This window comes from Sorex fumeus, unplaced genomic scaffold (assembly GCF_029834395.1).
Source record: "Sorex fumeus unplaced genomic scaffold, SorFum_2.1 ptg000003l, whole genome shotgun sequence".
In the NCBI taxonomy this organism is placed as follows: domain Eukaryota; kingdom Metazoa; phylum Chordata; class Mammalia; order Eulipotyphla; family Soricidae; genus Sorex; species Sorex fumeus.
In genome coordinates, this window is record NW_026606060.1 from 37,895,415 (window position 1) to 37,908,656 (window position 13,242).

General features: G+C 37.8%; 1 protein-coding gene and 1 non-coding gene across 2 annotated transcripts in view; one reads left to right on the top strand and one right to left on the bottom strand.

The window, feature by feature from the left end:
- The window catches only part of EPYC (epiphycan), a 42,995-nt gene that overhangs the window by 9,008 nt on the left and 20,745 nt on the right, over positions 1-13,242 (bottom strand). Inside the window, exons 3-5 of the mRNA XM_056117882.1 lie at positions 7,677-7,845; positions 1,898-2,056; positions 678-880 (exon numbers count right to left, since the gene is read on the bottom strand). Of these exons, the coding sequence (XP_055973857.1) occupies positions 678-880; positions 1,898-2,056; positions 7,677-7,845 (531 nt within the window). The remainder of the gene's footprint in view (positions 1-677; positions 881-1,897; positions 2,057-7,676; positions 7,846-13,242) is intronic.
- LOC130029597 (U6 spliceosomal RNA) lies at positions 4,536-4,642 on the top strand. Its single transcript, XR_008793376.1, has one exon. It is a non-coding gene; the product is annotated as a U6 spliceosomal RNA (small nuclear RNA).

The following is a 13,242-nucleotide window of genomic DNA, read 5'->3' on the forward strand; positions in this document are numbered from 1 at the left end:
TTGGCCCACCCCAAGGTAGTGTCAGCAGAAGGTCAGAGGAGAGATCAGACTCCCATCATTGCCTAATGTCAGTGGATCCGTTTTCTCTCTGGGAGTGACATGGGGTCTCTTCAACTAGTATTTTACATGTATTTGTTCCAGCATATGTTACAAGGAATTGCAAAAATGCAGTAAGAATGTATAAGAAATCTGGTGGCGAATGCTCATAGACTTGCGTTATTATTCTAGCAGGTTATTTGAGCCTCATCTCAATTCCTTCATAGAGAAAGTAACATTCCTATGATTAAATGAATCAATCCTCCTACAAAGTAATTTAGAAACCACCCACAACCCGCACAAGAAGTTATTCCTTTTAACCACGTAGAATATTCTCCTTGAGTGGAGTTATTAGGAAATAAATGTTCTCTTATATCATTTCCAGTGACACTTATGTATTTAGATGATTTAGGCAGCTGCTTTGGGGAATTTCCCCACTTTCTGTTATGGGAACTGAGCAGTTACAGAACAAAATACTGCCACCCCCCAAAAAAAATCCATGGTAAATCGTTTTGCAAGGCTTATATTAGGTGCTAAAAGTTTCATCAAATTGAATCCCTTTATAGAAATAAAAAGACTAGTCACTGACAGCAAATGGAATGGGAAGATTAAAGTCTTTCATATCCAAACTTAAAACTTACTTTAAAAGCTTCTTGTTTGATTCCTTTCCTCCCGAGCCTATTGTTGCTGATATCAATGAATGTCAAAGTGGTTGGCAATTCTGGGAGCTGTCTTATTTTGTTGTCACGCAAGACAAGCTCTTGAAGCTGGGGCAGCCTTCTGAATGCATCCTCATCAATCTCAGATATTAAATTCGATGTCAAATCAATTCGTCTTAAATCATCTAGAAGAAAAAATGGAGAAAGCAGGTCAATCGCATGTAATATTTTTGATCACATAGAAATATGATCATGATTGGTCTCACATGCAAAAAAAACTTAATTATGAATTGAGCCATTAGCAGGTGCATAAATGATTATTTCTAAATTATAAAACATTATTGTTTCTACTGAATACTATTCATATTTGTAAAAAAGACCAAACTTTAGTGATAGACTTGAGATGTTATCTGTAAAATTATTGTTGTTTTCCTTATACTCCAAACATTTTATAGATTTTACCAATCAAGACATCTTCCTTTGTGATATTATACTGTACTTTTCCAAGACACAAACTTCCACTAGCGTTAAAATATAAAGTCATTGGGCTTAGGAAAGTGCTCAACAGACTGAACAAATACTTTGTGTATATAGTTTTTCACACAAAGCATGGTCCAGTTTCTGGTACTCCAGGGTCCCAGGCACTGTGGTAGTGACCCCCAAGCATAGATCCAGGAGTAACATTGAGTATCAGAAGTGTCTCTCAAAATCAAAATTATACAAAAACTTTATACAGAATTTTTCATAGAATTAATTTCACTATGGAAACTACTACCAAAATTACGTATAGCAATAATTATTTATTAAAATCTAACTTGGCAATAATTATTTAGAATTAGATTAGCATTTGTCAATCAAGAAGAACTATTTGATGGAATCCAATTTAAACAAATAAAATATTTAGTAAGTTTATGGCCATGACATTTTTTCAATCAATATCATAATATCTAATGTTGAAAAAGCATGCAAAATAAAATTGCTTCAATGATATATTATTGGAATATATTTTTAAAAATTCAACAAATATGTAGTGTCTATGAACCTTTAATTGTTTATTATATCATGACCAAATTCTTGAATACTTTAATATGGGGAAAATTAATTTATGAGACAAATCTACTTGTATTCACTTTTCCCTTCTCAGTCCCAACATTTTACACTAAAACAGTTAAAGAAAAGGAGACAAATGCAGCCCTCCATACTTAGGTTTGCAAAGTCATTTTTGTTGATCTTCTTGATTCTGTTAAAGCGAGAATAGAAATACGCGGTGCTCCTGGGCAGTGGAGGGATCGCATCAAGTTCATGGTCATCACAGTATATGGTGGTACTTATACACGTACACAGAAGACAGGTTGGAAAGTCTGAAAGGTAGAGGAAAATAAGGCATAAATAACAAAAGCAAGTCTTAAGAAATGATTTAGTGTGTTTTAAAGAACATTGGAACCTCACTGAGCCCATCTGGTATATTTTATGTTTTCCCAATACAGCTCATGAAAATGGATATTTATGGCAACTACCCAAATAAACTGTCCTATCAATTAGCATATAATTTATCATTTAAAAAAGGTTAATTACTGAGTGGTTGCAACATGGCTGTGCTTTCCTACCTACTAGAAATTTTAAGTGTTCTATTTTCAAACATAAATATTATAATTGTGATTATGTTTATATCATTTTAATTAAGGATTATTCAGCTGTTTGGAAAAATGAAGTTATGAAATTTGCTTATAAATGGATGGACATGAAGAGTATCATGGTGAGTGAAATGAGTCAGAAGACATAGAATGATTGCACTCATTTGTGGGATAAAAAAACAACAACATAATATGAGACCAATACCCACTGACAGCAGAAACAAGGGACAGGAGGACTGGTCCACAGTAGGAACCCTGCCTCAAGGGCTGAAAAAAAGGCAATTGTGATACAGAAGGGACTGCTATGACAAATATAGTTGGAAATGATCACTCTGGATAAGAACTGCATTCTGAATACAGATACAGGAACAAATATGATAACCTCTAAGTATCCGTATTGCAAACCGTAATGCCCCAAAAGGGGGGGGGGGAGAGAGAGAGAGAGAGAGAGAGAGAGAGAGAGAGAGAGAGAGAGAGAGAGAGAAACAGTGACAGAGACAGACAGAAAGAAGGAGAGTGCCTGCCATAGATAGGGAGAGGCTGGGGGAGAGTGGCAGGGAATCTGGGGACACTGGTAATGGGAAATGTACACTGGTGGAGGGATGGGTGTTGGAATACTAATGACTGAAATCCATCATGATAAGCTTTGTAACTCTGTATCTCACGGTGACTCAAAAAATTAAAATAAAAAATTAAAATGGAGTATTATAGATAATGCCTTATTAGTTTTTGGTTCAATATTAATTACCTCACTAAAATAAATTCTGACTCAAGAAAAAGGATAATAATCATTAACAGTAATTAATGTTAATTTATTAAACATTAATTTACTAAAACATTTCACATATACAGTATGCTAGCAACTGAAATAGTAATAAGCAATGAGTAATGTTTTGTGATCTGCTATATGAGATCAGTGTCAATGACACAAATAAATGAAATGACTGTGATGGTAAGTTTCATGACATGTCATATGAGCAATATTCCCATTAACTACAGGATTTTGAACCAGTCTGAGATTCACAGTTTTCTGAGAAGAAAATATAGAATTGGCTTTTCAGAGGGTAGGGTAAAATATGCTAACAGAGGAGGATATACCAAGGACATGCCATGTCCGTTCTCTTTGAAAAGGCAGAAAGACATCAATCTGGTTATAACAGAGTGAGCTTCAGAATGTGTTGTACAGGTCTTACTGGAAAGTTCTAGATGGAATCACAGGTTTGGCCTCTTATGTTTATATGCCAAAACAAACAAAGCAGAAATTGAACCATAGAGATGATAGTACAGCAGGTAAGGTGCTTTCCTTGTTTGTGGCCAACCTAGTTCAAACCCTGGCATCCCACCTGATCCCCTGAGCACCTCCAGGAGTGATTCCTGAATGCAGAGCCAGAAGTAACTCCTGAGCATTGCCAAATGATACCCCCAAACACCAAACAAACAAAAAAGCAGGAGTCATCTGTGATTAGGAAGACACTTTGCCGTTTGAAGGTGACTGAAAAGGGAAGGATGAGGTAAGTCGGATAAAAGTAATTTACCTGGCTATCTTATAATAATTGGACAAAAGGGTGGTGAGCACAACCATGAGCAGTGGCCACAAACCGCAAATAAATAAATGAAAAGACTAAAGTTCCATGAAAAAGTAGTGATGTCTTGGATAATGATAGAATAGGCAAAAAAAAAAGTTTTTATGAAAGTTAAATTATCTTTTAATTTACTAAAGTATTTATCTCTGTCCAACACACATACACACACACAGAGGCACATATTTCATACAAATCTTACTCCTCCTACACTTTTTGCTCATGGACAAAGACTTTTTTAAAAACACAATAATCAGAAAGAAAGGAGGTAAACAGGATGAAACAAGTTTCTGGAGTCCAAGTGGAGAGAGAATTTAAGGAAAAGGCAACAGGAAACAATCTGAGGGTGTTGAGAGTTCATGTAATTTAAGGACTGAAAAATCAACAACGAATAAAACCTCTTGGCTTAGCCATGCCATCCCGAGACCAGGTTATAATCAATTATAGAGTGAGTTTTAGGAGAGGAAAATTCTAAGCAAGCATCAACAATGCTATGAGATGTGTAATAGTGAAGGAGAAAAGAAAGATTGTTATCACGATAGAAGATAAATGTGTGGTTTGTAAAATGAGAGATGATTACTAAAGTGGGAGAGAGGTAAAGAAAAGAATACCAAAAAAAATGTCAAGTGCTCGCTTTGGCAGCACATATACTAAAATTGGAATGATACAGAGAAGATTAGCATGGCCCCTGCGCAAGGACGACACGCAAATTCGTGAAGCATTCCATATTTTTTAGATTACATGAAGTCATGAAATTTATATACAAGTGGTACTACATGAAAAGTATCATGCTAAGCGAAATGAGTCAGAAAGAGAGGGACATACATAGAAAGATTGCATTCATCTGGGGGAATATAAAGTAACAAATTGGGAGACTAACACCCAAGAATAGCCGAGATAAGTACCAGGAGGTTCACTCCATGGCTTGGAGGCCAGCCACACATGCTGGGGGAGAAGGCAGTTCAGATAGAGAGGAGAACACCAAGTAAAGGGTGTTGGGAGGATCCTCCCAGGATGAGAGACGCATGCTGAAAGTAGACTATTGACCGAACATGATTGCCACTCAATGCCTCTTCTGCAAACCACAGCACCCAAAAGGAGAGAGAGAACAAAAGGGAATGCCCTGCCACAGTGGTGGGGTGGAATGGGGGTTGGGTGGGAAGGATACTAGGAGCACTGGAGGTGGGGATTGAGCACTGGTGGAGGGATAGGTACTCAATCATTGTATAACTGAAACCCAAGCACAAAAATTTGTAAGTTTACAACTGTATCTTATGGTGTTTCACTAAAAGAAGTTATAAATAAACAAAAAATTAAAAAAGAAAATGTCAAATATAAGCACCCTGCTTCTTTCAGGGCTCACTCCTAAATCTGTGCTCCTGGATCACACCTGGTGGGCTCCGGGGACTAGAAGGGTTCCTGGGGATCCAAATGGGGGTCAGCAGTGTGTGAGGCAAATATTCTATTTGCTGTGAAAAATGCTCTGTCCTTCGGATTACTTTAGAGACAAAAATTGTGTCATATACTCTTAGTATTAGTAAGAACATAGTTAAAATATTATTTTTAAACTAACATTTTTTAAACCATAATATTGACTGAAGGTTATTAAAATATAGACATTATGAATTTCTGTTTTTCTTGGCTGAATTGAAAAGGTTCCTGGAACTGGTGATGTTACTAGATAAGTCAACCTTTGATGGATATGAATTTACTTAAAAGTAAGTAATGTTCTAGGGCTATTTAATTTCCTTATCTTGAGGGCTTCCTACTGGGTACTTTATATTTCCTTTCCATTGAATGTTGTCTTCCCAATTCTCTTTGCAGAATGCTCACATTAACCAGTGGAAAGAATATGAGATATTCATCAAGATTTAATGGTCTTGGGTGGGAGAGAGCACTGTAGGTAAGGTGCTTGCCTTGCACACCTTAAGTGGGATTTAATCTTCACACCGCATGTGCACCCCTGGGCATCTCCAGAAGTGACACTTCAGTGCAGAGACAGGAGCAAACCTTGAGCACCAAAGGGTGTGATTCAATCCCCACTACCTCAAAAGTGTAGTGATCACTGGATTCCAACACCACTACTTATAATGTTGGAAAGTTTTGTTGTATTGTTGTAGCTTCAGATTTTATCTTAATAAAATGGAGATAAGAGAATAATTCATAGCATTGAAGTAACTAATGAATTGATGTCCAGAAAACCTCGTTAGCCACTTTAAAATAAAATACTTTGGAAAAGATCCCTTCTTACATTACTTATTTCTAATCAATTAAAAGCTCCAATACGCTCTTTGATATCATCCTGTTGTGGTAACTTTGTATCCCTAATATGTTAAACTATTTACACTCCCATAAACCAATTCTTTCCTTATAAAAAACAAATTTCCAAAAACTCATGGAAATAGGAGCTCGTGGAGGGGAAAATGTAGAGGTGTTCAGTTTTCTAAGATTTTTAGTGATGCTAGTTGACTTAGTTTTAGTTATCTGTAGTACAACAGAGGCCTGTAGCTAAAAATATTCCATTACACACAAATTGTGAAATTAGAAACCAGAAGATACTCTTCCCTCAATAATAGTACAATGATCATAGTGAATATTTTTATGTTCACGGTGGACCAGGCACTTAATCCTTCAATGACTCACTTAATTCTTACAATGAGTTTACTCATTTACTTAATCCTCACAATGACTTCGTTTGATGATCACTGTCACTGTCACTGTCCTCCCGTTGTTCATCGATTTGCTCAAGCGGACCCAGTAACGTCTCCATCATGAGACTTGTTACTGTGTTTGGCATATTGAATACATCACTTGTATTCAATATGCCAGGCTTTGCCGTGCGGGCGAGATACTCTCGGTAGCTTGCCGGGCTCTCCAAGAGGGGCAGAAGAATCGAACTCAGGTCGGCCATGTTGGCTGCATGCAAGGCAAACGCCCTACCCGCTGAGCTATCCCTCCAGCCCCGTTTGATGATATATACTGTTTATTACCATATTTATATGAGAAAATAAAAGCAAAATATGTTGAATGCCTTGTTCGATATGGCTACCAAGCAAGTACCAAAGCCAACAAATAAATGATTTCCCTCATTTTCTCTCTCAGTATGATCTGAATTTGCTCATATTAGCTGCTATTGACACAATAACGTCTCTAAATATCTGTGAGGGGTTGGAGAGATAGTACAGGAGTTAATGCGTTTGCCTTGCAAAGTTCCGCCTGTGGTGGTTCAAATCCTTAGCATCAGGTATTGTAACCCGAGCTCTGCTAGGAGTTGCTCCTGAGTGGAGAGTCTGGACTAGGCCCTGAGCACCTCTGGGTGGGTTGTGCCCTCCACCCCAACACATATACATAGTCTGTGAGAATAGTCATTTTAAGGTAAGTTTTGTAGCTCCAAAATTAAGGGCAAAGACATCACTATCATAATCATGATCTTGCAACCTTGAGTTGCTCTGGGCAGATAACTCACAGATTCTGATCCTGCCAAAAGAGCATCCTTTGTTCTAGAAATACACTTGGCGGCACAAATTTGAGCAATAATGATAGACAATTTTTTTCCCATTCCAAATCTGAAACTAATGGATCATTCCCATCAAGCCAAAGCTGAATTATCCCAAAGAGCTTCATATTTGAATACAAAATACAGTTATATCTTCTATTTTGCCCTGGTCTCTCCTAAAATTTGCTATTTCCTAAAATCCCTGAGTTTGGAAGTTTGGGGGAGTCACCACGTCAGATTTTATCATAAATTCAGCTTTGATGGACCCGACCTTCGCTCGTGTGTGGGCCGAGAACCCCAGTGAATTCAGGTTCTTGGGGTGAAGAGCCATCGATCAGCCTCGGGGTGGACTCCTCCTCCTCATCTTCTGCCTCCTCTGACTGTGGGGGCGGGGTGAGAAGCGCTCTGTTCCCAGAAGGCATCACCGTAGCTATTTCAATCTGAAAAAGAAGCGGAAATTGATTCGACAGTCCAGCACCTGGTGGGGCTGTGATACGGATTTATAAGGTATATTTTTCGGCCACCAGAGGGCACCCGTGCTCTGAAGTTCAACACCGGCCTAGCTTGCCTGAAAGGGCAGCGTATTCTGGATGGAATTAACCTGTTGCTGTTTCCAGTTGTTCCCAAAGCCTTCGTAATCGTTTCCAGTGCCTTTTAAATATCATTTTTCTCATTTAAATACCATATTTTAAAATTTTCAATGTTCAAAAAACTGGCTGTTTCCTAAAGACTAGGATTTATTATTGCGAAAGATTAGAATTAGTTCTAAGATGTACTGAGTAAAATCCAAAAGGTCCTGGAGCGGTGAGAAACGTGTCAATTCCAATCCTTTTAATCTGGATTCAATGTTGGTCTTTATTTTAAAACAATTTATACTTCCTCCAATAAAGCATAATTATTTAAATAATGAATATTATGAAAAGTTTCTACTAAAATAAATTATGTAAATCCTCAAAACTATGTACTTTTGTTATGGCAGCATGACATTACTCATTTATTTTCAATTTATTTATTGCTCATTTATTTAATTTGAATATTTGACTAAAATCATTATGACTTGAGTCGGATAGAATTTAAATATTGTTTTTTTATAAGCCTTCTTTTGAAGTAAAATCGTTTTATTTAAAGACGAAACTTAGAGAAATGTTAGGGGAGGGAGACATTTTTGGGGGGTGAGAGAGGGACAAAAGAACAGGGAAAGAGGGAGAGAGAAGAAAAAGGGAGAATTAAGTCTTCACACGAGAACATAGGCTGAACAAGGTTTTGACAGTTAAGGAATAGTCCCTAAGCACCACTGGGTGTTTGCCAAATCCCGTACTAAATAACTGATAAACAATGTTTCTTCAAATTTTGTACTTTAAATTATGCTTGCTATTTTTCTTTAGCAGCTACCTTTTTTTGCAATTTTTATATATTTTATTTTCATACAGTAGTTCACAATAGTTCATTACAGACAATATTCAAACGCCAATCCTACCACGGAGCACTTTCCCAACATCGTAAAAGGAAAGTGTGTGAAGGTTGTTGTATTTCATTCCGGAGCCATTTAAGCCCTTGTATAAGACATTACAAACATGTTTGATAAACCCAATCAAATGCTGTGTGCTACTCTTGGTAAGTAAGTGGGCTAGAGTATAAGAGGTCACATGGCCGCAAATGCTTTCTTCCCAGAGCTTTAGTTTATAGTCTCTGGGTCTTGGCCATTGGTGAGATTACATGGCATTTGGGGGTAATTTGTGGGTGTGACTGCCAAGCTACTGGAAAACTGGGGACCTGGGGGGAGGAGGCCCAGTCCCGTTCAAGTGGGCTTGGAGATCTCAGTCACAGGTCCCACACCTAGCAGCTACTTCTAAGAATGCTTTGCATGAATGAGCTCACACACACGTGAGCAACCAAGCACGCGCACGCGTGCACGCACACACACACACACACACACACGGGAATGTCTTATGAGACTCTTCATTCTCAACTCCCTTCCCTGATTTTATTGTTGATTTCTTTTGTACATAGCAAGTATATACTTTCCTCATGATGCAGCGACCTGGAACAGGAATTATGATCCAGATATTCGATAGGATTTGCTCTTCCAGCCTGCGTTCTACCTTGAACACATAATCTCATTTGCTTGTCTGGATTATTTTGCTGGCTTTTTTTCCTCTTTAGAGAAACTTGGTCTCTCTTGAACAAATATTTCCTCTCTTTCTTTTCTTTCACATCTAAATAAGTTTTATTCAAGAAAACCTATTTTGCTTCAGTAAAGTTTTTTTTTTTTAAAGCACGCTTGGTTTGACAAAATGCAGGTCCCTGTCTCCAGAGAACATGTTTGTCCTGACATTCTCAGAAATCCAGATTCTCTTATGAATTTCCTGTTATGAACTTTTGTCCTTTGTACCCTCTTTTTTTGATCAAAAGATAAACTACCCCACACACTTGACTTTCTAAATTTTAATGCCAAAATGATATAAGAGTTATTGCTTTTATGTGTCAGATATGTCCACATCAGGACATATAATTTGCATAATTATAAATATAATTTAAATTAACAATGAAATTTTGATTTTGGGCCACCTGTGCATGGCTGTGGCCTACTCCTAGTTCTGTACTTAGGGCATAACTCTTCTGGGGGCCCCAAATGACCATCTGCTGTGTCTGTGATGGTATCGTTCACATGCAAAGCTGAGGCCTAAACTCCTTTACTTTCTCTTCGGCTCGAATTTTACTAAGTTTTATTATTTTGGAGGACTTTTATAGCAGTGCTTGAGACTCTATAGGTTGTCCTTGGATGGAGCAAGAAGTTCGGGAAGTAGCTTAGGGCCTCATAGAAAAAAGTCTTGAGTTCTGCCACTTGAACTCCCCACAGCCCAATCATAACTTTTTAAAGATATGATATAAGGTAATTTTTGTTGATTTTAATTCATCACTTCAAAGAAAAAAAATATTTCTCTCCCTGGCTCCTATCATAGTAAGAGTGAATTAACACGTACTACTGATAAAATATAAGGTATCTGACATGTTCTTTAAATGCATTTATAAATTGTCAAACAACATCCACTAGGGTTTTACCTACCCTGTTTATCTCCTCACCTAGTTTTTATATTTTATCAATTTAAAAATGGCAATAATTTATAAAGTTCAGGGGAAAAATGTATTATAATGGGAAACACTTTTAGTTCCTAAAATATCAACATGCATATTTGATATAGCAACCAAGAGGAAGCATCTTGTCATTTGCTCCTTATGTTCATACAGTCCTTAGAGAGCCCCTGCAATAGCTTCTAATAACTCTCTCTAGCCCATCTCTTTTCCATTTTCCAAGGGGGCCACAAAAACCTCCCAAATAGGACCAAGCAGAAGATTACACAATAAAATTATTTTTTGTTCTGTTTTGAGCAAGGGTCACCTCTGGAGACACATGGCCTGATGGTGCCAAGTCTAATGATTGGGTACTCAGACCTGAACATTCCTCAACTGTTTGGTACTGGAAGCCAGCAGGATTGGTGTGGTGATGCTGAAGGATGTGTGTGTGTGTGTGTGTGTGTGTGTGTGTGTGTGTGTGTGTGTGTGTGTGTGTAGGTGGGCAGATCAATGCCAGGATTCCAACACAAGACCTTGAAAACGTAAGGCATGAACTTCTCTTCCTTGAGTTATCTCCCTGACTCACAAAACAGCTTAACTTGAAAAAAAATAATTAGTGCTTGGTACTGGAGAGAGTATGACAGGTAAGATAATTTTCTTGCAGGCAGCCACTTCAGCTGACTCTATTTGATACCTGGTACCTCTTCTGGTCCCCTGAGCACAGAGCTAACAATAGTCCCTAATAATAGCCAGGTCTGCCCTGAACACCTCCTAAATGATTTTTTGATTTAAAAAAATTAAGTACAATATTGTTTTATACTTATAGCACTAAACTCCAAGCTCAGTCACAGGGTGCCGGGATACTGCCAGCATTATCCTAGGTCCTTTTCCTCCCTAGTTAAGTGAGTCAGAAAGAAAATGACAAATACCAGATGATCTCACTCATGTCCTGTAGAGAGAAACAAAGCAAGGGATTAGTCAATCCCCAGTGGAAACAAATCCAGAGAAAATGTCTTGAACTGTGATCTGAAGATACTGTTTCTTTCTTGTGGTATAAACATTTAGAATGCACTCTTTTGACAGTATTCAATATATGATATAATATGATTTATATTCACCATGCTGTACATTAACTGCCTAAACTTCTTCATCTAATAATTTAAAGATTTTGCTCTGATAGATTTCTCAATAATATTCTCCACTTTCCGTTCCAGCAACAAATATAATCAATGTGTGAATGCCAACTTTCATACATTTATGACCTGAAATTTAGTCAAAAGCAAATCATACTGTACATCAGGAGCCATCCATGAGTACATTGTGAATAAATTTCTTCTTTAAATAGACATACGGTTTCCATCTGAAGAGTCAGAATGAGGCAGAGCAGAAGGAATGGATTTTCAGAGAGCAAAAGTAGGCTTCAGGAAGAGAGGAAATGAAGACAGATGTTTCATGGAACAGAGGCAGTCTAAAGGGAGAAATGCATTCCACACACATTGCCTTGAATCTCCAGCTTTGTAGGAAAAAAATGTTTGCACATACTTTTTATAGATAATTGCTTTTGCGCTGATTTGATGGGAGCTGTAAGATTTCACTTGTCTTCCAACATAATGCGGCAAAGCAGCTTTTCTGTTTAACAAAAACTTTTGTTCAAGTGTGCTTGCTAATAAAACACAAAAAAATGACCAACTTTTGAAATAAAGAGCAAGAAATGGTTTTAAGTTCAGTAAAGTTATAGAACTGAAACCTCACAGTAATGTATCTGGAGAGCCTTTTGTACCACAGATGCAGTTATTCTCAGTATTGAATGGGAGTGATTTAGTGTTCCATTATTTTTCTATTCGTTATTAAAACAATTTTTATGCAGTGACATAAAGTTATGAAACAATGAATGCAATGGAAGGAGACCATGAAAACGCATGAACCTGACCCTTTCTCTAGACTTCCATGCTTATACTGAAGATATAAATTGGGCAGAAATAGAAATGGCCAGGCCCAGCTCAGCATGAGCCCCTTAATTCCTCCAAAAGAGCTCAAATTGCTCTCATCCCACTGCTGTTTCCTGCAACATGATATAGGTGAGATGGGTACCAATTTGTCCCTGCATCCTGGAAGATGTGTCTAGGCCAAAATGTGTCCTGTCCAACTCTATGCCTACAGAGGATCAACTAATGTTCCCATCACAATACTTTTTCTCCTGAACCTGATATAAATGAGCAACATTGTCCTTCCACTTGGCCTCACCTCACTTCTCTCTCAAACCTAAGTCCTGCAGAAAAATAGGGTCACCCTTCTGGTTTTCCAAAAGGAGAGAGCCTTTATTCAGAACTCATGGAAAAAAATTGGGACTTCTGTGCAGTGAACCCCACACTCTAGAGAGGATCATCTGCTCCCAATACTGCTAGTAATAATTCAATTCTATTTCTAATCACCTATTCCCACGAACAGTCACAAAAGTAGCCACAGTAGGAAGAAATCAGAAACCACTAAGTTATAATCAGATGTGAGGCAGGGCCAGTGATAGTGTAAGTCACGTTGGGACCCTCATATGCAACTCCACACAGAAACAACATGAATTTGGATAGCTTTGGTGGGGAAGGAAGAAAACAACTCTCACGTGAATTTCTCAGAATGGTTTCTGGTGGTGGTGAGGGGGGGGCATGGTTGGTGAATCAGAAAGACCACACACACAGCAACAGACTCAATGGGGTAATGACATAGAACCTTACTAAGTTTAGTGAGTGAAGTTAGTAGCCTGGAAG